At 52.9% G+C, this 21,642-nt stretch overlaps 11 protein-coding genes and 1 non-coding gene across 16 annotated transcripts; 10 read left to right on the top strand and 2 right to left on the bottom strand.

The window, feature by feature from the left end:
- The first annotated feature begins 1 nt into the window (after nucleotide 1).
- On the top strand, nucleotides 2–847 carry LOC9643738. The gene has a single exon (XM_002963483.2). It carries the CDS (start codon nucleotides 13–15, stop codon nucleotides 451–453), a length of 441 nt encoding a protein of 146 aa, XP_002963529.2. The 5' UTR covers nucleotides 2–12; the 3' UTR covers nucleotides 454–847.
- LOC9643737 (peptidyl-prolyl cis-trans isomerase CYP19-1) lies at nucleotides 839–1,592 on the top strand. Its single transcript, XM_002963482.2, has one exon. The coding sequence runs from the start codon at nucleotides 916–918 to the stop codon at nucleotides 1,435–1,437; it is 522 nt and encodes a 173-aa protein (XP_002963528.1). The 5' UTR covers nucleotides 839–915; the 3' UTR covers nucleotides 1,438–1,592.
- Nucleotides 1,593–1,606: 14 nt separating this feature from the next.
- LOC9643736 (methionine aminopeptidase 1D, chloroplastic/mitochondrial) lies at nucleotides 1,607–3,237 on the top strand. Of its 2 annotated transcripts, XM_024668354.1 has the most exons (10): nucleotides 1,607–1,721; nucleotides 1,779–1,839; nucleotides 1,906–2,131; nucleotides 2,190–2,351; nucleotides 2,401–2,442; nucleotides 2,488–2,559; nucleotides 2,617–2,696; nucleotides 2,769–2,866; nucleotides 2,929–2,976; nucleotides 3,028–3,237. In XM_024668354.1, the coding sequence occupies exons 1-10, from the start codon at nucleotides 1,628–1,630 to the stop codon at nucleotides 3,174–3,176; spliced, it is 1,032 nt and encodes a 343-aa protein (XP_024524122.1). In that variant the 5' UTR covers nucleotides 1,607–1,627; the 3' UTR covers nucleotides 3,177–3,237. The 2 variants fall into 2 exon arrangements, with proteins under 2 accessions (XP_024524122.1, XP_024524121.1); XM_024668353.1 differs by having other exon boundaries at nucleotides 2,401–2,559.
- On the bottom strand, nucleotides 3,178–4,082 carry LOC112344152 (NAD(P)H-quinone oxidoreductase subunit U, chloroplastic-like). The gene is made up of 5 exons (XM_024668356.1): nucleotides 3,858–4,082; nucleotides 3,735–3,799; nucleotides 3,586–3,684; nucleotides 3,381–3,524; nucleotides 3,178–3,327 (listed from the first exon to the last, which is right to left on the bottom strand). The coding sequence occupies exons 1-5, from the start codon at nucleotides 4,048–4,050 to the stop codon at nucleotides 3,235–3,237; spliced, it is 594 nt and encodes a 197-aa protein (XP_024524124.1). The 5' UTR covers nucleotides 4,051–4,082; the 3' UTR covers nucleotides 3,178–3,234.
- A 13-nt stretch (nucleotides 4,083–4,095) lies between these two features.
- LOC9643735 (ribosome biogenesis protein bms1) lies at nucleotides 4,096–8,620 on the top strand. Its single transcript, XM_024668343.1, has 18 exons — nucleotides 4,096–4,246; nucleotides 4,300–4,446; nucleotides 4,494–4,584; nucleotides 4,650–4,768; nucleotides 4,819–5,009; nucleotides 5,080–5,290; nucleotides 5,345–5,579; nucleotides 5,627–5,883; nucleotides 5,934–6,102; nucleotides 6,158–6,345; nucleotides 6,404–6,696; nucleotides 6,756–6,825; nucleotides 6,879–7,097; nucleotides 7,148–7,387; nucleotides 7,447–7,656; nucleotides 7,707–7,946; nucleotides 7,996–8,199; nucleotides 8,254–8,620. The coding sequence occupies exons 1-18, from the start codon at nucleotides 4,121–4,123 to the stop codon at nucleotides 8,422–8,424; spliced, it is 3,381 nt and encodes a 1,126-aa protein (XP_024524111.1). The 5' UTR covers nucleotides 4,096–4,120; the 3' UTR covers nucleotides 8,425–8,620.
- LOC112344151 (chromatin assembly factor 1 subunit FAS2-like) lies at nucleotides 8,472–10,489 on the top strand. 2 transcript variants are annotated; one of them, XM_024668352.1, is made up of 13 exons: nucleotides 8,472–8,604; nucleotides 8,660–8,768; nucleotides 8,826–8,852; nucleotides 8,904–8,979; nucleotides 9,026–9,129; nucleotides 9,179–9,390; nucleotides 9,444–9,534; nucleotides 9,592–9,649; nucleotides 9,710–9,795; nucleotides 9,844–9,985; nucleotides 10,041–10,135; nucleotides 10,188–10,277; nucleotides 10,330–10,489. In XM_024668352.1, the coding sequence occupies exons 1-12, from the start codon at nucleotides 8,491–8,493 to the stop codon at nucleotides 10,241–10,243; spliced, it is 1,170 nt and encodes a 389-aa protein (XP_024524120.1). In that variant the 5' UTR covers nucleotides 8,472–8,490; the 3' UTR covers nucleotides 10,244–10,277; nucleotides 10,330–10,489. The 2 variants fall into 2 exon arrangements, with proteins under 2 accessions (XP_024524120.1, XP_024524119.1); XM_024668351.1 differs by having other exon boundaries at nucleotides 9,710–9,985.
- A 135-nt stretch (nucleotides 10,490–10,624) lies between these two features.
- Nucleotides 10,625–12,969, top strand: LOC9643734 (ultraviolet-B receptor UVR8). The gene is made up of 13 exons (XM_002963479.2): nucleotides 10,625–10,768; nucleotides 10,856–10,999; nucleotides 11,055–11,241; nucleotides 11,317–11,463; nucleotides 11,526–11,607; nucleotides 11,662–11,817; nucleotides 11,880–12,053; nucleotides 12,106–12,177; nucleotides 12,234–12,308; nucleotides 12,363–12,481; nucleotides 12,547–12,632; nucleotides 12,686–12,747; nucleotides 12,808–12,969. Exons 2-13 carry the CDS (start codon nucleotides 10,936–10,938, stop codon nucleotides 12,874–12,876), a joined length of 1,293 nt encoding a protein of 430 aa, XP_002963525.1. The 5' UTR covers nucleotides 10,625–10,768; nucleotides 10,856–10,935; the 3' UTR covers nucleotides 12,877–12,969.
- LOC9643733 lies at nucleotides 12,967–14,166 on the top strand. Its single transcript, XM_002963478.2, has 6 exons — nucleotides 12,967–13,144; nucleotides 13,194–13,270; nucleotides 13,328–13,369; nucleotides 13,432–13,651; nucleotides 13,698–13,795; nucleotides 13,867–14,166. Exons 1-6 carry the CDS (start codon nucleotides 12,988–12,990, stop codon nucleotides 13,876–13,878), a joined length of 606 nt encoding a protein of 201 aa, XP_002963524.1. The 5' UTR covers nucleotides 12,967–12,987; the 3' UTR covers nucleotides 13,879–14,166.
- A 2-nt stretch (nucleotides 14,167–14,168) lies between these two features.
- Nucleotides 14,169–14,252, bottom strand: TRNAY-GUA. Its single transcript is given in 2 exon segments — nucleotides 14,169–14,204; nucleotides 14,216–14,252. It is a non-coding gene; the product is annotated as a tRNA-Tyr (tRNA).
- A 71-nt stretch (nucleotides 14,253–14,323) lies between these two features.
- Nucleotides 14,324–16,987, top strand: LOC9643732 (protein FLOWERING LOCUS D). The gene is made up of 3 exons (XM_002963477.2): nucleotides 14,324–15,990; nucleotides 16,044–16,735; nucleotides 16,801–16,987. The coding sequence occupies exons 1-3, from the start codon at nucleotides 14,352–14,354 to the stop codon at nucleotides 16,888–16,890; spliced, it is 2,421 nt and encodes an 806-aa protein (XP_002963523.2). The 5' UTR covers nucleotides 14,324–14,351; the 3' UTR covers nucleotides 16,891–16,987.
- A 2-nt stretch (nucleotides 16,988–16,989) lies between these two features.
- On the top strand, nucleotides 16,990–17,916 carry LOC112340473 (protein N-lysine methyltransferase METTL21A-like). 3 transcript variants are annotated; one of them, XM_024668357.1, is made up of 7 exons: nucleotides 16,990–17,045; nucleotides 17,105–17,171; nucleotides 17,211–17,291; nucleotides 17,359–17,452; nucleotides 17,504–17,641; nucleotides 17,705–17,786; nucleotides 17,842–17,916. In XM_024668357.1, exons 1-6 carry the CDS (start codon nucleotides 17,011–17,013, stop codon nucleotides 17,716–17,718), a joined length of 429 nt encoding a protein of 142 aa, XP_024524125.1. In that variant the 5' UTR covers nucleotides 16,990–17,010; the 3' UTR covers nucleotides 17,719–17,786; nucleotides 17,842–17,916. The 3 variants fall into 3 exon arrangements, with proteins under 3 accessions (XP_024524125.1, XP_024524126.1, XP_024524127.1); XM_024668358.1 differs by lacking the exon at nucleotides 17,842–17,916 and having other exon boundaries at nucleotides 17,545–17,641; nucleotides 17,705–17,721; XM_024668359.1 differs by lacking the exons at nucleotides 17,705–17,786; nucleotides 17,842–17,916 and adding an exon at nucleotides 17,695–17,704 and having other exon boundaries at nucleotides 17,545–17,641.
- LOC9643731 (pentatricopeptide repeat-containing protein At5g27110) lies at nucleotides 17,801–20,355 on the top strand. Its single transcript, XM_024668349.1, has 3 exons — nucleotides 17,801–17,916; nucleotides 17,975–18,067; nucleotides 18,121–20,355. The coding sequence occupies exon 3, from the start codon at nucleotides 18,204–18,206 to the stop codon at nucleotides 19,887–19,889; it is 1,686 nt and encodes a 561-aa protein (XP_024524117.1). The 5' UTR covers nucleotides 17,801–17,916; nucleotides 17,975–18,067; nucleotides 18,121–18,203; the 3' UTR covers nucleotides 19,890–20,355.
- Nucleotides 20,356–21,642: the final 1,287 nt, after the last annotated feature.

The raw sequence follows: 21,642 nt of genomic DNA, 5'->3' as shown, positions 1-21,642 counted from the left end.
TATGGAAAGGCGATGGCGAGGAGGGCGGCAACGCTGCTGGTGCCTGTACGAGGGATGAGCGGGCTGCCGTTTTTCGGGCCGGACACACTGGAAGGTTTGTTTGAGAAGTTCTTGGCTCCCAAGTCTTCCAAGAAGCGGCAGGACGAAGATTTGGTGGCGGAGAGGGCACGGCTGACGAGCACGCGCAGGGAGGCAATCGAGCTCTACCGCGACATCTTTCGCGCGTCGAGGGCATTCGTGTGGCCCAACGAGGACGGCATTCTGTGGCGGGACCTGTTGCGCGCGAGCGCGAGGCAGGAGTTTGAGCAAGCGCGGCACGAGAGGGACCCGGAGGTGATCGCCAAGCTGCTCGTCACCGGCAGGGACGCGGTGGAGGCGGCGGTGGACAAGTTGGTGGACAAGCACAAGGCGGCCATGGCGCGAGATCGGGCCTCAGGCGAGAGAGGCGAGTAGCGCAAGGATTATGGAGCATGAGTTGCAGCAGCAGCAGCAGCAGCAGCAGCGCGGGGTGAAACGCAAGCTGCGGGTGCTGCAAGAGGAGAGCTGCGCACTTCTGGAGGAGCTCGAGTCCACCCAGTCCGAGGTCAAGGCACTGCAGCAGGAGAAGATGGAGCTGCTGGACAGGCTGCTGGTGCTGGAGGGATTGGCCCACAATCCACACCCTCCCTTCATTCGTCGCTCGCAGCAGCACTAACTATTCCCATAAGATCAAGGTGGTATCAAAAGATATGCGCCCTGGCTGCCCTAGTCGTCGGCGCTATCGGGGCCGTTGCTTGGCCCAGCCGAAGCACAGCCGTCGGATCCGCGCAGGACTGACTGAAAATAAATAAAAATCGCTGTTTGCGCTTTCCTCTCTCCTCCTAGGTCTTTCTCTCACTCCCTTGCTCTTGCGCTGTTCATCTTCGCTCCGCTCCCATGGCTGCCAATCCCAAGGTCTTCTTCGACATCGCCATCGGCGGTAGCCCCGCCGGGCGCATCGTGATGGAGCTGTACGCAGACACTGTGCCCAAGACGGCGGAGAACTTCCGCGCGCTGTGCACGGGTGAGAAGGGTATCGGCAAGAGCGGCAAGCCGCTGCACTACAAGGGCTCCAAGTTCCACCGCGTCATCCCCGACTTCATGTGCCAGGGCGGCGACTTCACGGCCGGGAACGGCACGGGCGGCGAGTCCATCTACGGCATGAAGTTCGCGGACGAGAACTTCAACAAGAAGCACACGGGCGCGGGCGTGCTGTCCATGGCCAACGCCGGGGCCAACACCAACGGATCCCAGTTCTTCCTCTGCACCGTGCCCTGCTCCTGGCTCGATGGCAAGCACGTCGTCTTCGGCCAGGTTGTGGAGGGGCTCAACATCGTCAAGGACATCGAGAAGGTGGGCAGCTCCTCGGGCAAGACGAGCAAGCCCGTGGTGATTGCCGACTGTGGCCAGCTCTCTTAGATCTATCTGCAGCGAGCGAGCTGCTTGACTTGATTGTTGTGTCCTTTCTATGCTAGCTGCTCTATCTCTCTCTCTCTCTCTTTTGCATATCTCTTGCTTGTTTGTTGGTTCGAGCTCTGGAATGAAAAACGAAAAAAAAGGATTAAAGCTCCCAATCTCTCTCTCACAAGCTTAGGTCGTTTGATTGACTATGGCATCGTCGTCGCGTTGCCCTCTGCTGGATTGCGGCAGCAGAGCGTGGCCGCGGGCAACCTGTAGCCCGGAACGGCAAGCGCATGGCTCAGGTGAGCAGGCTAGAGTCTTCCGTTGCTCCTCGCAAGTAAGCCTATCATTGGTTGCAGCAAGGACGTTGGTTTATGCCAGGAAGAAATCGGGATTTGCAGAGCTGCTGCTCCAGAAAAGGTTGGGTGCAAGTTGCAAGTTGCAGCGCATTGTTTGTAATCCATCCGTGTGGTTCGTTTTCTCCAGGCAAGGCGAACAGCCGCATGGCAAGCACTTGAAGTTGAAGCCTGGAAGAGTGTCCCCTCCGCTCAGCGTTCCGGCAGACATCCCCAGGCCACCGTATGTTGGTTCAGCCGCAGCGCCTGCTTTCAGCATGGAGCCGCAAGTCCACGACGAGAGTGGTGTGGCGAGAATGCGAGCCGCAGGGGAGCTAGCTGCCCGAGTTCGCGACTTTGCTGGTAGCCTCATCAAGGTACGAAAGGCTCCAACGCAAAGTGTTTCGGCGCTTTGACTGCCTGATTGTGGTGCAGCCAGGTGTAACGACGGACGAGATCGACAAGGCAGTGCACAAGATGATTGTTGAAGCGGGTGCATATCCATCGCCTCTCGGATACGGTGGGTTTCCGAAGAGCGTGTGCACGTCCGTGAACGAATGCATCTGCCACGGTATACCCGATTCTCGTCCGCTTCAGGTAACACAAGTTAAGTCCCAGACTAAGTAAGAATCCTCGACCACACCAGGACGGCGACATTGTAAACATCGACGTGACTGTCTATCTGAATGTATGTAAGCCACAGAGGTGCCAATCTCACACGGTTTTGTTTCAGGGATATCACGGGGACACATCCGCAACTTTCCTTTGCGGCACCGTCAGTGACGAGGCCAAGCGGCTGGTAGAGGTGCGGAGGAAAGAGAAATTTTTGTGTGGCTGGTTGCTGAGTTTTGTGCATAGCCAGGTGACTCGCGAGGCCCTGGACAAGGCAATCGCAGTTTGTGGCCCAGGCGTGGAATTCAAAAAGATCGGGAGGACCATCCAGTGAGGCCTTTCTTTTGCTTTGTTATCGTGTTTTCATCCTTTTTGTCTCTTGCTTTTGTCGCTCGCCACCAGTGATGTTGCTGATAAGTTCAAGTACGGGGTGGTGAAGCGATTTGTTGGGCATGGAATCGGCACCATATTCCATTGTGCTCCCTCCATCCTGCATTTCCGTAAGGAAGGAGAGTGTCGCAATCCAGCTCTAACACCGAAGCGTTGGTGCCTGGCTTTACAGGAAATAATGAACCTGGTCGCATGCAGATTGGTCAAACGTTCACGATTGGTGAGAGTGCTCACGTTGATCTCGTTTCATCCTCCGACTCTCTTGTTCCAGAGCCAATGCTGACAATGGGGAAGCCGGACGACCTGATCTGGCCGGACAACTGGACCGCGGTGACGGTCGACGGCAGCCTTTCTGCGCAGTTCGAGCACACCCTGCTCGTCACAGGCGACGGTGTCCAGGTATTGACGCGAGCACCATAAGTTACCAGTTCCATGTCGGGGCGAGATAGATAAATACACAAGATTACACGATTCGTAGCTAGTGGAGAAAGACACCGAGGAAGATGGAAAGGACGAACCATCCCAGGAAGAAGTAGCCCACCTTTCTGATTGCATCCATGTCCTCCTCGTCCTGCATTGCACGATTTGTAAAGAGCTGGCGGGAAAGTGAGGACGCTGGCATACCACAGGTGGATCCGGGAGGCTGTACTTCTGGGTGATGTCCGCCTCGTAAGGCCAGACGTAGCGTTTGTTCTTGTTCTTCTCCTGGAGAATGCTCCAGTCATACAGCCTCCGCTGCCGCTCCGAGGTTAATACGTCAAAGGATTGCTACAACACGAGCCCTGCATTGTGTGAGTGTAGTGCTGGTGAGCGACGACGTGTAGCTCACCTGGAGCTGTTGCAGCTGATCGCGAATTGCATCGTCGCTCCAGCCGTCTTCCTTGAGAGCCATCACTTCGTCCACTCGCTCCTTGAAAGCAGCAGCAATCTGAAACGGGCAATGCACGAGTTAGCTATCGGAACGCAAGGCTCGGTTACCTGAGACGTGGGTGCTTGCCACGGGACTTGGAGGCGTGCATAGTGGTCCACGTCTGTAATCGGCCCTGCGTTCCTAACAAGCGCCAAAGCTCAAGCTCCACGCTACGTAGCAAGCGTTTGTACCTTTGCTGGCCAGCACCTTCTTGAAGTTGGTCATGGTGAGCAGGGGATCTTTCGTCCTGGGCGGCGGCGCTGCCAGGCTCTTGTCCACCGGGGCCCTTTCAATCGCCTCGCTCGCATCGCTTGCCATGGCGCACATCCGCCTCCGCCTCACCAGCAGCAATCGCGTGCACAGCAGCGAGCCGGCAACCGCCATGGCCGCGAGCAAGCCACACCACACAACACACAAAAAATGGAGGAGGTTTAGGGTTTAGGGTTACTTGGGGATGGCGGACGAGGAGGCCGCGCACAAGCAGCACAGGGCATCCAGGGCGGGGGCGTCTGCCGCTGGCAGCAAGCTCAAGAAGAAGAAGAATGATCGCGGCCCCTCCACCAAGCAGTCCAATCCCAAGGTCAGTAGAACGCATTGCTACGCGCTTGCTTGACATGCCGCTGCCTCTCCCAGGCCTTCACATTCCGATCTGCCGTGAGAGCAAAGCGGCAGCAGGCGGTCTCGGCGGAGCGGCAGCAGCGCAAGCTCCATGTCCCAATCCTGGACCGCGCCACTGGCGAGCCGCCCCCATTCGTCATTGTGGTGCAAGGCCCCCCACAGGTGACTCTGATAACTTTGCACGCTCACTTCGCTCATACTTTCTCCAGGTTGGAAAGTCTTTGCTCGTACAGTGTCTCGTCAAGCACTACACCAAGCACAGCCTCTCCAACATCAGTGGCCCGATCACTATCATCGCTGGTGTGCCTTTTGCTCTCGTTTCGTCGCGCCACTCCGGCTCACGGTGTGTCTTTGTCTTGGTGCAGGAAAACACCGGCGTCTGCAGTTTATCGAGTGTGCCAACGATCTCAATGCGATGATCGACGCTGCCAAGTTTGCGGACCTTGTTCTGCTACTCATCGATGGCAGCTATGGTTTCGAGATGGTGAGCCTGCGAGTTCAAGCCCCTAGGCTGGCTAACATTATTTGATGCAGGAAACCTTCGAGTTTCTCAACTTACTACAAGTTCATGGCTTTCCAAAAGTTATGGGCGTGTTGACGCACTTAGACAAGTTCAAGGATGTCAAGGCGTTGAGAAAGACGAAAAAGCAGTTGAAGAGCAGATTTTGGACGGAGATTTACGATGGTGCGAAACTCTTTTACCTCTCAGGGCTTATTCATGGAAAGTTAGTCTTTTTCTTTTCGTCATTTTCAGTGGGGAGCACTGAACGTTTTGTTTTGCTTTGCTCTTTGTAGATACTCCAAGCGTGAGATCCATAATCTTGCGAGGTTCATATCTGTGGCGAAGTTCCGGCCATTACAGTGGAGGACTACTCACCCCTACATGATTGCTGACCGTTTTGAAGATGTTACAGCCCCAGAAGATGTTGACGCGAATCCAAAGTGCGACAGGAATGTAACTATCTATGGCTATCTCCGTGGAACCAATTTGAAGAAAACCATGAAGGTGTCAATGTTTTGCCTGGAAAGTAATTTTTACTGACACATTTATTTGATGCAGGTCCATATAGCTGGTGTTGGAGATTGTAGTATGTCCGCTGTTACTCTACTGCCGGACCCATGTCCTCTGCCTTCTGCAGCAAAGAAACGTGGCCTTCGCGAAAAGGAAAAGCTTTTGTACGCACCCATGGCAGATGTTGGAGACATGCTGTACGATAAGGATGCTGTTTATATAAACATTAGCGACCATCAACTGCAGTTTTCTAAAAACTGTGAGAATGCAGAAAAAACACAAGGTAAGAACCATGCCTTTACTTCCTTTACTGACGAGTGAAGGCACCAGGAAAAGATGGAGACGTAGGCGAGACGATGGTGAAGTCACTGCAACAATCAAAGTATTCAATTGATGAAAAGCTGCAGCAAAGCTTTATCCAATTTTTCAAAAGTAGCGCCATTCAAAGCGCCTCTGACTCGGAAGCGGATGAATCTGATGAATCTGGGCCTGAAAAAGATGATGCGATGGCTACTGTTTCAGAAGATGGGAGACTGAGAAGACGCGTCATGTTTCCAAATGAGGCCGATGAAGAGGGCGCCGCCGAGGTTTGCTTTGCATAATTTGACCAATCCACGTTTTACGTAGCGTCATTCAGGGACCTGAGGACGTGAACAATGGGGATAGTAGCGAAGACGATATTACAGGAGAGGGAAATGGTGACGAAGAACGTATTGTACATGGAGAAGGAGAAGGAGAAGAAGAAGGAGGAGAAGTAGAAGGAGAAGAAGGAGAAGAAGAACAAGAAAATGAAGAGAACGAAGATGGTAAGCGTTGTTATCCAAAGTAGGGACTGCTGACAAGATTTCTGTGGCTAAACAGTGGAGATGGGAAATGCTTTGCAATGGAAACAAGGCTTGATGAGCCGCGTTGGAGCATCCAAAAGCAACGTAAATCTGATGCAAGTTGTGTATGGGCATGTGGAGGCTTCATCAAAAGATAAAGACTTCCAAGAAGATATCTCAGATAGCGACGAGGAACTGTTTAAGCCAAAACGGCAGGCTTCCAAGGTTCCTTTCTCTGTTTTTAATCTCTCTTTTTTTGGACTTAAAGCTTTCCTCTCTTCAGGACACGGTAGCTGCTAATGCCCAGAACATAGACTTGGAGGATTGTTCAAGGCTCACATTAGAAGTGGACGACTGGCATAACCAAGAAGTTATTGAAGCCATTCGTGACCGGTTCGTGACGGGTGACTGGAACAAGGCGTCACAACGACAAAAGGGTGAGGTGGAGGAAGATGGTACGGTGTACGGCGACTTTGAAGATTTGGAGACTGGTGAACAACACGGTGCCGCAGAAAATCACGAGGCTGCTGAACGGAGGCTGAAGAAACTTGCTCTCAGAGCTGCATTTGATGCTAAATATCCTTTTCTGTTTCATTTCTGCATTGATATTGTGTCATTTCCTGACTTCGAAGCACATATGATGGGAGCTTAGACGAGGAGAACAAGGAGGTGGAAGGTCCGAAGGAAAAGGATTACTTTGACAAGGTTCGGTATCCTAAGGTATGAATTGTAGTGTTAACTGAGTTTATCATGTGCAGCTGAAAGAAGATATGGAGTTGCAAAAGCAAAGAAACGCTGCGGAGCTGCAGGATATTGATGCCGCCACACGTATAGAGATGGAGGGGTTTTCTGTGGGAACGTACTTGAGAGTAGAGTTCCGCGGAATGCCTTATGAGCTCGTGCATCATTTTGATGCTCGGCATCCAATTCTTGTCGGCGGCATCAGCAAATCTGAAGAGAGCGCCGGGTTTATGCAGGTAAAGGGAAACGCTTTTAAGTCTTTAGTTAAAGTTTTCTATTCGTGCAGGTCCGATTGAAAAAACATAGGTGGCACAAGAAGGTGTTGAAGAATCGGGATCCCTTGGTTGTGTCTGCTGGGTGGCGGCGATATCAGACGCTACCAGTGTATTCCCTTGAAGACCGGAATGGACGTCATCGGATGCTGAAGTACACACCAGAACACATGCACTGTATTGCAAGCTTTTGGGGACCCCTTGCGCCTCCAAACACTGGCATTGTCACCTTTCAGAACCTCTCAAACTCCCAGGTACATACATACACATACATATACAATCTTGATTTTTACTTCGTGCTTTCATATTGCAGCCATTATTTCGTATAACTGGGACGGGAGTTGTCTTAGAATGGGACCAGTCCGTGCAAATTGTCAAGAAGCTGAAGCTCGTTGGTTATCCTTACAAAATCTACAAGAAAACAGCCTTCATCCGTGATATGTTTACATCGGAGTTGGAAGTCGCTCGGTTTGAGGGTGCCTCCGTGCGGACTGTAAGTGGAATTCGTGGCCAGATCAAGAAGGTAAGAAATTTAAGTTTGCTGGTTCCAGAATGTAACGGTGTTTCAACCAGGCGGTTAAAGCTGGAAGCGGCAAGGAAGGTTCCGTGAGGTGTACCTTTGAAGACAAGATTTTGATGAGTGACATCGTGTTTTTGCGGACGTGGACGAAAGTTGATATTCCCCGGTTTTTTAGTCCAGTGACGACGCTACTGCAGTCACGAGATACCGTGTGGAAGGGTATGAAAACGGTTGCTGAACTTCGAAGCGAGCAAAATGTTTCCGTTCCCGTAAACAAAAACTCTCTCTACAGAGTAAGTGTTGGTATAATCTTTCGTACTGTGGCCCTTACATGTGTTGCAGCCGACTGAGAGGCAACCCCGACGTTTTAATCCACTTCAAATTCCGAAGGCTCTGCAAGCTGCACTCCCTTTCAAATCCAAGCCGAAGCTTTCAGCCAAACGTAAAAAACCAGTCTTGGAGTCAGCGCGTGCTGTGGTGCTAGAACCAAACGAGCGGAAGGTTGTGTCTTTGGTGCAACAGCTCACAACCATTCAAAATGACAAGGTAAGTCTTATAACCGTCCCACAAGTTTCAAGACGTTCAACGTCTCGGTTGTAGGCAAAGAAAAGGAAGCTGGAACAACGAAAGAAGAAGGAGGCATACACTGCTCAAAAGGCAAAAGAGGAGGAAGAGAGCAAGAAAAGAAGGCGAGAAGAGATTCGCGAGCGACACAGGTCCCAAGCCGTTCCTGGAAGGCCTTTGAACAAGAAGCCCAGGCGGAACGTGTAAACCACAAATACTCTTATATTTCCCGCCAGCAGAGAGCGAGGGTTTTTGGTTTTCGGTGTCTGCAAGATGAAGGCGGGCACTGTGCAGATTGCCTGGCACGGCTGTGACCCAGTGCTCTCTGCCGACTTCCACCCGGTCTCTGGTTTGCTCGCCACTTGTGGCGCCGACAAGGATATCAAAGTATCAGTCATTTCTCTTTGCTCTCTCGCTCAAGCTCTCGGCTTCCTGTTTGCAGCTCTGGTTACTCGCGTCTGTGGATGGCAAGGCTCTTACCAAAGTCACATTTGAGGCGAGCTTGTCGCACCATTCAGCTGCTGTCAATGCTGTCCGCTTCTCACCCTCTGGTGGGTCTTAGGTCCTTTTTCTTCTCTCCATCTCTCTCCGGTTAACTCCCTACGCAGGTGACGCCCTTGCTTCCGGTGCCGGCGGTAAGCTTTCCTTGTAACTCTTTCCCTTTGCTAACTGGAGATCCGTTATAGAAGGAGAGCTCGCGTTGTGGAGGCTCACAGAAAACAAGGATGGTGCTACGGTCTGGAAGGTGGTCAAGGCATTACGGTAGGCTTTGCTTTTTTTCATCACGTGATGCAGAGCGAGCCTCCAGGTCCCACTTGAACGACGTGCACGACTTGGGCTGGTCAGCCGATGGATTGATGCTTGCGTCTGGATCTGTGGACAACTCCTGCGTTGTCTGGGACATGACCAAGTGTACGTACTGAGGCTTGATTATGTTGTTTGCTAGCTCCGCTGCTTGCAGATGAACCCCTGCAAGTTATCAAGGATCACGCACACTACGTACAAGGGGTTGCGTGGGATCCGATTGGCTACTACCTGGTGTCCATGAGCTCGGACAGGACATGCAGGATATATTCCCGATCACAAACACCGGGGACAAAGGCGTTTACTTGTCAACGTGTTATTTCGAAAGCGGAATTTCCCACTGGGGACAGCAGCGGAGATGACATCAAGGTAGGCGTGTTGGTTTGATAATGAGATGTTGGACTTCCCTGGCTACCTTGCAGAAATGCCACTTGTTCGCGGATGAGAGCATGCCATCCTTTTTCCGCAGGCTGGCATGGTCCCCCGACGGCTCCTTTTTACTTGTTCCTGCGGGTGAAATTGCTGTTTGTCACATTAGACCTGTTTTGATGTTTTGCCTTTTGTTTCCAGGTCTGCACAAGGGCAGCGTCAACGCAGCATTCGCTTTTTCAAGGAGAGACCTGTCCAGGTGACTTAGATTCATGTGTCTTGGGATTTTCGCACTGAGACCTGCAGCAACAATATCTAGGCCAGCTCTTCATTTCCCTGGAGCTAGTAAAGCGGTGGTGGCCACGTCCTTCTGCCCCGTCAAGTTTGCTCTCGAGGGAAACACTGGTTGGTTTCTTGTGCCATCATCTCATAATGTCATTGTCTTTTGTTCAGAGAACCGCGTTTTCAATCTACCGCACCGGCTTGTCTTTGCTATAGCGACACTCAACTCTGTTGCTATCTATAACACGCAGATGCTCAACCCGACAGCCTTTCTAGGAGGCATTCACTACCGTGCCATCACCGATCTTGCCTGGTAAACTCTTCTGGCTTCGTTCCCTCCTACAACCGGGCTCTCACCCCCGCCGCAGGTCTCATGACGCCAAGTTCCTGGTTGTCTCGTCACAGGATGGCTACTGCACTGTGGTGGAGTTTGAGGAAGGGGAGCTTGGGCGGGCCGTGACAGGTATGTGTATTTCAAAGTGGAAGGCCTCGTCTCATGAGTTTTGCGTTAGCAGGCAAGGCGGTGGGGGAAGGAGCGCTTTCGCAAGGCCAAGAGCCATTTATAACATGAACATGACAAGAGGACCAAGCAGCAGGCAACAGCAGTGGGTGTGTGGAGTTTTTTAATCTTTACGTAACAGCCTTTATCTTGTATAGCGTTTTTTGCACTGGATTCGCGAGGAGTAGTGATCAGTCACGTGGTGCTGCGCCCTGCATGGCATGCATGTATGCATGCATGGACGATTCAGCTTCCGGCGCGATGAAGAACTTCGTCGCGGGTCGCGGAGAGATCAAATAAAATATAAAGCTCTCTATAGAGATGATCTCGAATCGAGCACAGGATCAAGCGCAAAGTCGTGGGGAAAGGGTACGGTAATCCTGCCATGCGTCTGATTGCGATTGAAGCAGGGGAAACAAAAGTCCGGCCGTCTCGACCTGCGGGGATTAAAGATATCGTTGCTACATTATACATTGAGCATGGGCGAGAGAGGAGCGTGTGAAAGCGACAAAAGGGCTTCCAAAAGGCTCAGGCTGGCCACTGGCCACACACTCGAGCCCTGACCTTGGCCGCTCGCGCTCTTCATTGTATGACGAGGTACATTTTCATTCTTCTCTGTGAATGCGTCAAGGCGTGACTGCTTGTATATGCTTGTGCGCACGCCCCTGGATGGATGGCGAGTAGCTTCCTCTTCCTCGAGCGAGCGAGCGAGCGTGAAATGAGGAGCAAGTGATTGTAACGAGGGCGAGGGCGGCGCGATTGGAATGGCCGGGGAGCGCAAGGTGCTGCTGGTGTCGGCTGGAGCCAGCCACACCGTAGCCCTCCTGTGTAAGCAAGCAAGCAAGCATCTCTCGTGTCTAGACTGTCACGCTGTGGGCTGCAGCTGGCCAAGTGGTGTGCTCGTTTGGGCGGGGCGAGGACGGGCAGCTGGGTCACGGAGATGCGGAGGATCGGCACTTGCCGCGGATCATCGGTGCGCTCAACGACTGCGAGATCTCGCTTGTGGCGTGCGGCGCGGATCACACCACCGCCTACTCTGCAACCAGGCTCACCATCTACAGCTGGGGCTGGTACTGCTACCGTCTTGTTCTCTCTCGTCACACACACCTCTCACTCGTCTTCTTGTCATGGCTCATACATACCAGGGGCGACTTTGGGAGGCTCGGCCATGGCAACTCGAGCGATCTCTTCGTACCCCATCCAATCAAGGCGCTGCAGGGCCTCGAGATCAGGCAAATCGCTTGCGGCGACAGCCATTGCCTGGCGGTGACCGCGGATGGAGAAGTCTACAGGTGCATTTCCTCTCGTGCATTCCTGCTCGTGCTTTTATCAACCGCTCTGTCTACCTGCGTAGCTGGGGCCGGAACCAGAATGGTCAGCTCGGGCTGGGAGATACCGACGACTCGCTCGTCCCGCACAAGCTACTAGCTTTCGAGGTCCGTCATACGTATACCTTTGCTTGACGTTCGTGGGCATGTGCATGCGCGCAGGGGGTGTCCGTCAAGATGCTCGCAGCAGGGGCGGAGCACACGGCAGCTGTGACCGATGGCGGCAAGCTCTACGGCTGGGGGTGGGGGCGCTACGGAAATCTAGGCCTGGGCGATCGGGGCGATCGGATGCTACCGGCTGAAGTGCCCGCTGTTGGGGTCATTCTCTTCTTAGAGCCCGATTGATGCACATTGTATATGGTCTGACTTGGTGGTGACAGGATGAAAAGATGTGCATGGTGGCGTGCGGGTGGAGGCACACCATCGCCGTGTCCCAGTCCGGCAAGCTCTACACGTATGGCTGGAGCAAGTATGGGCAGCTCGGGCATGGCGACTATGCGGACCATCTCTTACCACACCAGGTTGCAGCCCTGGCGGAGTTCAACATCACACAGGTTGGCGAGCATGTTACATGTCGTTCATTGCACGCGCTTCTGCTGCGTGTAGGTGTCCGGAGGCTGGAGGCACACCGTTGCTCTAACGGAAGCGGGCAAGCTTTACGGATGGGGGTGGAACAAGGCAAGTCATAGCACTTAGTTGCAATGGCTGACCAGGCAAAGTGTGGCCACATGCAGTTTGGTCAAGTTGGTAGCGGGGATGTTGATGATCACACCAGCCCGCAATTGATTTCCATTCCAGGACAGCACCAGGTACCTCTGCATCCATTTTCGGTGTGCTAACCGACGCCAGCGTTGTGGTTGCAGAGAGTGGTGCAAGTCTCGTGTGGTTGGAGACACACCGTCGCGGTGACTGACAAGAACAATGTGTATTCCTGGGGGCGAGGAACAAGCGGGCAATTGGGACACGGAGACGCTGTGGACAGGTAAGGAGCTTACAACCTTTGTAAAGTCCGGCGGCCGCTTACAACATCGCACCTACGAGTTGCAGAAGCGCACCTAAAGGCATCCAAGCTCTCAGTGCCGACGGCAAGGCCTGTGAGGGCCTGGAGAAATCACCGGAGCCGGCTGTAACCGGTACTTTGCTAGAGATCTCCTCTCCTTTTTCATCTTCTTTTGTTGGCTGGCAGGAAGTGGCGTTGCAAATTGGATATCGCCATCCGAGAGATATGCTGTGGTTCCAGATGAAGCTGTGAGACTCTCTCTGGTTTTCAGTTGAATTGATCTTACTATTCGTTCGTGTTTTGTACAGGTGTTGGTGGGGCAGATGGGAGATGCCAGTGTCCCAGACACGGACATAAAGCGCATTAGAACAGACTAGAATGTATAGGTGGTAGTTTTTCTTCTCGTTGTGTTTCCTTTGAAGCAAACAAACATGCTACTGTAAATTAAACACTTAATTTCTCTTTGTGCTTACTTCTTGACTGCGGCTATGGCGGCTGTGGCCTCACTCGCGTCATTCTTGGGTGTTACATCAAGCAGGACTTTAGCCACACCCGGGCTGCTGCTTCGGAAATGCAATCGGAACTCCGAGCTCTGCGTCGCCGCTCCCCAACACCCACTTGGGTTGCTGCGAGCATCCTCTCAAGGTAAACACTAGGTAACATACATAATTCAAGATGAGCAAGATGAGCGCAGACAATGTTCCTGCCGAGATCCGGGACGACCCCAAATTCGTCGCTATAAACGACGATGATCCAAGCTACGGGCCTACAGTAAGTACGCCATTGTTTTGCTTTGACATCTCAAGTCCAACAGCCGAGTGTTGAAAGGCAATGCTCTTGGTGGGATTTGACAATCACGAGATTCCCAAGGTATGCGCGGCAGCCTCTTTCTCCTGTCGGTGGATGGATGGATCGAGATCGATTGTGATCAGGTGATCGAATACCTCAAGGGCATGGGTGCGGAGGCCATCGTCAAGGTGATTGTGTGCTGCGAGGACATGCTGCGCGAGACGCTGTGGGAGTGCATGCAGCGTCCATCCAACGTGAGCAACCCCCCTCCTGGTACCGCAGGCAGGATGCCACGCATTTGCTTCATGTCGGGCATGACGGGCCAAGAGGTGGTGACCATTGTGCAAAGCTTCCCCGGAATAGGTGCGCATTCCTACTTTAAGCCCGTCAACTTACACGCTGTCGCCAGGGTTGGAGGACACCGCATTCGCGGCGCTGGTGCCAAAAACCGCTGGCCAGAGCCTGGAGCAAGTCATGGAAGAGGTTATCGGAGATCACGAGAGACTGGTAAGTCGAAAACGTAAAAGGATCGATTTAACTCGCTTCCATACAATCTTTCTCGGTTCTATACATCACAGAAGAAACATTGACATTGAGGACGATCACACCTTGGGAGGAGGAGGCGGGTAGCCGGGCTGGCCGGGTGGAGGAATTGGGTAGCCGACCGCTGCTGGAGCCTGCATGCTTCTACCCCTTTTCCCGCAGTAGTAGCACAAGAGCGCCAACAAAAGGATGAAGATGGCCACAATGGGCAGCGGGATCACATACACATACCGACCCATAATCGCCGAAAGAGCAAAAATCCCTAGCTAGGAACAAGAGGAGATCCACCGACCTTGCTTAAAAAGAAGGGAAAAAGAGAATAAGCTTCGTAAGAAGATCCGACTTGCCGGAATCGAACCAGCGACCTAAGGATAGCTGAGAGCACTACAGTCCTCCGCTCTACCAACTGAGCTAAAGTCGGGCGTTGGGACATGCGCCATTACATAACCTCTTAGTTATGTAAATTCTCCACCTTGCCCTAAAGTCTAGCAAAATGGCGTCTTCTTCCTTGGGGTGAGACATGGAGGCGCCCATTCCTCCTCCGGCTGCCGCCGGGGAGACGAGCAACAACGGCAGGCGGAAGAGGCGGCGGCAGGCGAGGGATGTGCTCCTGGAGGAAGCCATCGACGAGGCTGGGAGCCGGCTGGCGGGCCGAGGTAAGAGCATCCGAGCCCTCCGGCAGCAGGCCAAGAACCGGAGCTACGACGAGACTCTCATCGACCAGATGTTTGAGAAGCAGCTGGGAGCGCTCAGGAAGAAGAAGCGGCCCGTGGACGTGGACAAAGAGGTGGATGTGGAGGCGATGATTGGAGCTGCAATAGGCTTCCCCAGGGAGTCGCTGACGGAGGAGGAGATTGAGGCGGGCGTGGTGGCGACGCTGGGTGGCGAGGAGCAGGCCAACTACGTGATTGTGCGCAACCACATCCTTGCGCGCTGGCGGGACAATGTCAACGCGTGGCTGAGCGAGCAGAGGGTGATGGAGTCGATCCGGAGCCAGCACAAGAGCCTCGTCTCCGCGGCCTACACCTTCCTGCTGTCGTATGGCTACATCAACTTCGGGGTGGCTCCGGCCATGCGGGCCGCCATCCCTGCCGAGGCCACCAGGTGCTCCGTCGTCATCGTCGGCGCGGGCCTCGCCGGCCTGGCTGCGGCCCGCCAGCTTCGAGCCTTCGGTCACAAGGTGGTGGTGGTGGAAGGCAGGCACCGACCCGGGGGCAGGGTGTACACCAAGAGGATGGAAGGCGGAGGCCAGGTTGCGGCGGCGGACCTGGGTGGCAGCGTCGTCACCGGCATGCATGGCAACCCGCTCGGGGTGATTGCAAGGCAGCTGGGCCTCCCCCTTCACAAGATTCGCGACAAGTGCCCGCTCTACCAGCCCGGCGGTGCTCCCGTCAACGAGGATGCCGACCTCAAGGTGGAAGGCCAGTTCAACAAGCTGCTGGACCTGGCCAGCAAGTGGAGGGAAGAGATGGACAAGGTGTCGGACAGCATTGCGCTGGGGACGACGCTGGAGCACCTGAGGCACCAGGGGGACGTGGCCCGTGACCCGCAGGAGAGGCAGCTCTTTGACTGGCACCTTGCCAACCTTGAGTACGCCAACGCCGGGCTGCTCTCCAATCTCTCGCTCGCCTACTGGGACCAGGACGATCCGTATGAGATGGGTGGCGACCACTGCTTCGTGCCGGGTGGGAACGTGAGGCTGGTTGCGGCCCTTGCGGAAGACGTGCCCGTGTTCTACGGCAAGACCGTCCACACCATCCGCTACGGCAGCAGTGGCGTCCAAGTCCTCACCGCGGACCAGATCTTCGAGGCGGACATGGCCCTGTGCACCGTGCCTTTGGGAGTGCTCAAGAAGAGGTCCGTCACCTTTGAGCCGGAGCTCCCTCCCAGGAAGTACGACGCGGTGGACAGGCTCGGCTTCGGTCTGCTGAACAAGGTGGCCATGCTCTTCCCTGTTGCCTTCTGGGGATCCGAGCTCGACACTTTCGGGCAGCTGACCGACACGCCTGCCAGGAGGGGCGAGTTTTTCCTCTTCTACAGCTACGCGGCTGTGTCTGGTGGCCCTCTTCTCATTGCCCTGGTGGCTGGCGAGGCTGCAATCAACTTCGAGCGAATGCCGCCCCTGGAAGCTATCCAGCGTGTTCTGGGAGTGCTTCGAGGTACGGAAGGTGTTGTTTCGAGCTCTGACCCATGCACGGGTACTTTTCTGCAGGTATCTATCAACCCCGCGGGGTGGTGGTTCCGGATCCGATTCAGACGGTGTGCACGCGCTGGGGGAGCGATCCTCTTTGCTTCGGGTCATACTCCAACGTAGCCGTGGGTGCGTCCGGGGAAGACTACGACATACTGGCGGAGAGCGTCGGAGGCCGCTTATTTTTCGCAGGTGAAGCCACTACCCGACGCTACCCAGCCACCATGCATGGAGCCTTTCTGAGTGGCTTGAGGGAAGCTGGTAACATTGCAGCTCAGGCTGCGGCCAGGGGCTCACCAGTCCAGGTGCCACGCAAGGACATCCAATCGTATGCCACGGTGTTGTCGGACATCTTCAGGGAGCCCGACGTCGACTTCGGCAACTTTGCGGTGGTGTACGATCCCAGCTCGCAGGATCCGAGCTCTTGCGCTTTGCTGCGGGTGGTGATTGGAAACAAAACCAAGGCGAGGCCGGGAGATAGCACGGAGCAGCCCAAGCCGCAACCCCCGCCGCTCCACCTCTACACCATGATCACGCGTCAGCAGGCGCTGGAGCTGCGGGAAGTTCGCGGGGGTGACAAAAAGCGACTCCTCTACCTATGCAGCAGGGTAGGCGTCAAGCTGGTGGGGAGAAGGGGCCTTGGCAGCCGGGGGGACGCCATCATCGCTGCGCTCAAGTGGTCTCGCTCCACCAAGGATCCAGCAGCGGCGCAGGTACAAGTGCTTGGTGACGCCTTTGTTTCTTGTGATTAACTCTCTTCAATCTCTTCAATCTCTAGGTGGCGGCTAATGGTAGCAAAACAACTTCCACCACCCCAGCAGCAGCATCAGGAACAGCAGCAGCAGCAGCACCAGCCAATGGAAGCTGACGGAGTTGCGTTTCGTTCAACCGAGCCACGAAATTTTGGTGGCTTGTAATACACCATAGACAGCGTGAGTGCAATAAAAATGAAATTCTTTTTTGGATACAGATCCAGAGTTAGCTAGGTATGGCCGGCGACACAATCACCTCTTTGGCGGACAGGTGTGTTGTTGTTGCATCGCATTGCTTGCGCTCGAACTTACAGCACCGGAGGCCCGCAGGTTCAACACCCAGCACACGAGCGCCCTTGGGATTGAGCTGTTTGGTCACCCGCTGCTCATATCTCAGGTGGGTATTGGTGGACAAGTCTGAAGGTAGAAAACGCAGTCCGTCCTTGGACAGGATCCAAATTCCAAGCACGTTGGAACAACCGTGTGGGACTCGTCGGTGGTGTTTGCCAAATTCCTGGTTGGTTGGTCTAGAATGCTTCGGCCTCTGATTAGACGATGTGTTCCGTTGTGTGTGTGATTTTCAGGAAAAGAATTGCAATCGCGGGCAGCTGAATGGCGTCCAGATGGCTGGGAAGCGCGCTATTGAGCTGGGAGCCGGGTGTGGTGTTGCAGGACTAGGTGAATTTCCGAATCGATGCCTCTTAAGTTGTAACGGTTGGGTGTTGGCAGCAATGGCACTCATGGGCTGCAATGTGGTGTTAACTGATCAGGTGGAGGTGTTGCCGCTCCTGCTCAAAAACGTGGAAAGAAATGTGGCTAGGATCAAGCTGGCTTCGGTCACGAGCACAAGCGATTCCGTTGGTCTCGGTGATAAAGCCAAATACTTCTTCGTTCCTCCTTTCTCATGCATTATGTGTCAGGAAATGTCAGTGTTGCCGAACTAGATTGGGGAAACAGCTGCCACATAGCTGCATTGGAACCACCATTCGACTTTATTATTGGCACCGATGTTGTAAGTTGTTGATCCATCTCAAGTCACCCTTTTTGCTGCCGCCACCTTTTTCCAGGTGTATGCCGCCCAGCACCTGGAGCCTCTGCTCACGACGATTCTCTCCCTTTGTGGACCAAGGGCTACAGTCGTGGTAAGTAAGCCTTCCATCATTTGCTATCCTGGACAGCTATTTATTTGTCCATGAGCAGCTGGCTTATGAATTTCGTTCGCCCGAGTTGACTGAGAGGCTTCAGGCCATGTGCAAAGAGCACTTCGAGATAAAGACCATCTCCAAGAAGAAGGTTCTGTCGTCTCACCGTAGTCGGATGACCAACCTCTCTATTTTGTTTTGCAGATGGATGCCTGTTTCCAGCACCCAAACATCCAGCTTCTTGTCATGTCAAGGCGCAGGCTGCATAACACAGCGTAGGAGGGGATATGCAGCGGATGGAGCTGCACGATGGTGGCCGTCAAGCCTACCACGCCGAGTATGACCAACTTCAGAGGAGGCTCAAGAGAATAGACGATGAGCAAGACCCGGCTGCAGCCTTGACGGTACTACTCAAGCGGTGTCGCCAGGTGGAGCATGGCAAGCTTATTCACGCCCACATTGCCACCAGTGAGGTCTACAAGCGCGACAAGCTTCTCCTCAACATGCTCGTGGAGATGTATGGCAAGTGCGGCAGTATAGCGGAGGCTTGCTGTGTCTTCGACTGCATGACTGTGAGAAACGTGCACTCGTGGACGATTATGCTGGTGGCACTGGCGGAGAATGGAGAGTGCAAGCAGGCTGTGAGACTGTTCCGGGAGATGCTCCTGGAAGGTGTCAAGCCCAACGCCTTCACGCTGACCAGCGCCTTGACTGCCTGCGGCCACGCTGGGGATGCAGACGAGGGCCACAGGATTGACGGAATGATCGCGTGCACCCAGCTCCGGGTGGACGTTGCCGTGTGCAACGCTCTCATCAGCATGTATGGAAAATGCGGGTGGCTTGACCAAGCCAAGGCTGTCTTTCACTCCATGCCATGCAAGAACGACATCTCGTGGACTGCAATGATCGATGCCTACTGCCAGCGGAGGGAGTGGGCACGAGCACTGGAATGCTTCCACGGCATGGATCTCGAAGGGGTGAGGGCGTGCGAGATGAGCCTCTTAGCCGCGCTGGAAGCTGTGCGTGGGGTGGAGCGGCTAGAGCAGGGGAAGCACATCCACGCACGCATCGTCGAGCAGGGATGGGGATCGGATCCATTCCTTTGCACGGCACTGGTGGCTTTGTACTCGAGGTGCGGCGCCACAGAGGGAGCGAGAGCAGTGTTTCGAGGGATGGACAGCCTAGAGGTTGAGTCGTGGAACGCCATCATGTCGGCAGCAGGGGGAGAGGAGGCCCTGGAACTGTTTAGTAGAATGCTGCAGCTGGGCGTCAAGCCGGTGGCTATAAGTGTGGTGGCAGCGATGGAGGCGTGTGGCAAAGTGTGTGATGGTGCCCGCACAAGAAAGCTCGAGGAGGCGATTGTGTGGGACGCGTTTGACGCTAACCCCGTGGTTACCTCGGCGCTCATGGATGCGTATGCCAAGTGCGGGCGGCTGGGCGATGCTCGGCGGGTGTTCGACACGTACCGCTGCATGGGCATGTGCTCTTGCGTGGATGTGGTGGCATGGAGCACCTTGATCGCTGCTTATGCTGAGAGTGGAGACAGCGGATACGCGCTGTGGCTGCTGTACACAATGGAGCTGCATGGTATCCAACCCAACGCCGTAACCCTACTCAGCATTCTCTTCGCTTGCAGCCATGCTGGGTGGGTGGAGCATGGATGCCACTTGTTGGCATCAATGTGGAGGGATCGCGGCTTGTACCCTTCGTCACAGCACTACAGCTGCGTGGTGGACATGCTTGGACGTGCTGGATGGTTGCTTGATGCCGAGCGTCTGGTTGGCTCGATGCCAATCCAGCCCGATTCTGTGGCTCTCACAAGCCTGCTAGGAGCTTACACCCTCCATGGTGGATTACGTCTAAGCCCATACTTTCAGCAGATCATGGGTTATGCGACATTGCCTCATAATACTGACAGTTCATGGAAGGAATCGAATCTCAGCTTCATTGAAGGCCGTGCATCTCAAGATTGATCCTCGAGCAGCTCCAGCGGGTCGGGACATGAAGGAGGAGAGCTCCTCAGCCATGGCAAGGTATGAACAAACTAAATTTTCTTCTGGAAGCTGAAAAGGCTGTTGCTTACATAGCATAACCTCTATTCATGAATAAGTGAAGCGTTAGGGATAGGTGCTTGCTGGCATTCCAATCCAAGTATTCAAGTTCAATCACTTGTTATTACAATTTCCAGAAAGATTTGAACTCACCATCTGTATCCCAAATCTGCCATGTGGCATGTCTGTGGCTATAATAGGGGAGGCCAGGTGGTAAATCCAAAGCTACCCAACTTGTTCATTGGCCAGAGAGACTGTGGAGTGTGTTTGAAGAGGAGAGGACGACTTTCAAATGGCTGGTTGTAAGTGAACTGGCTGGGTGGGGGCTCCAAGGTAAGCAAGGTGTAATTGCCTTTGAATTGCTACTATAACAATTTTTTATTGATTAGATCTGCTCAAAGTTACTAGAATAGGCCCCATCAAATTAAATACCACTAATGCAATTAGACGGGAAATTACAATTAACTCTAATTGTCTTTCCGTAACACGAGAGGGGAGTATTACGAGCTTAGTACAAAACACAACTACACACATATTGGATAATATCACATTCTATCTTTGACTAATAGAAAGACTTGTGTAGCTTCTCAGTTATACGCTAATGTCCCATATATCCACATAGAATATGAAAGTCATGATAAATATGGAGAAAGTTTGGAATAAATATCAAAGATACCACTAACTGTAAATGATCATCAATCCCAATAAATTAAAGAAAGTTATCCTTAACAACTCAACCTTTTGAGTTTCACAAACCTTGTCAAGAGAAGGAAAATCTTGCTTCATACATTGTGAATACTAAACATCAAGTACAACAACTGCTGATAGCACAAATCTTCATCTCGAAAATCCACAAATGTCAGAACAATAAGTTTTTATAAATAGCCAATAGAACCAAACATGACCAATACAAGGGGCATAATATCGGGGTGTTTTGATGGACACGGTAAGCTATCATTTAGTGAATATTAAAGGACCAAGCTCAATATTGTAAGGGATCCCAACACTAACAAGTGCAAGTTAACATATGAGTTTCTCCTACCAAGCTGAGTATGCTTAACAAGAAACACATAGGAGTTCCTATCTTATATTTATCCTGCATAAGTACATACATAATGACTAGTTTCTCAACTAGCTTGAGTGAAGATTAATAAAGGGTCTAACAATAGGAACCTCTTGCCGTCATAACAGTAAAGAAAGAATATCTAAAAGGACTTGTCAATAGGTAACTTTTAATATCTACTGTCACATTTATGACATTCGGATAATTTTGTGGCTACAGATATAATCCAGTAAGCCAAACTAATAGTGTAGTTATTGGGAAAACCAAGGATTATAAAGTTTATTCAAGGTAGCCAAAGCACTGATAAGGTACTTCAATAAGTAAGAGTTAAAATAGGAATTTGGTAAATAGATATGGATTTCACCGTTTTGGATATAATGGGATTTGATGTGATCTTTAGGATTGATTGATTTAATCAATTTTGTAAGTGACTAAATTTTTCATTCTACTTTAGTCACTTAACCATACCTTCGACCATTTGGAGGAGTTTCATTCACAACCTCCATAAATCCAATTCAAGACTTAGGCTTGCTCGCCCCAAAAATGACATTCATGCCACTCAACCTTTGCACTTGGTCCAAGTGCTCCACGTGTCCGATCCCATGATCAACA

Source organism: Selaginella moellendorffii, unplaced genomic scaffold (assembly GCF_000143415.4).
Source record: "Selaginella moellendorffii unplaced genomic scaffold, v1.0 SELMOscaffold_3, whole genome shotgun sequence".
Classification (NCBI taxonomy): domain Eukaryota; kingdom Viridiplantae; phylum Streptophyta; class Lycopodiopsida; order Selaginellales; family Selaginellaceae; genus Selaginella; species Selaginella moellendorffii.
Note: the sequence above shows the minus strand (reverse complement) of the source record. Positions and strands in the feature narration are given on the sequence as shown.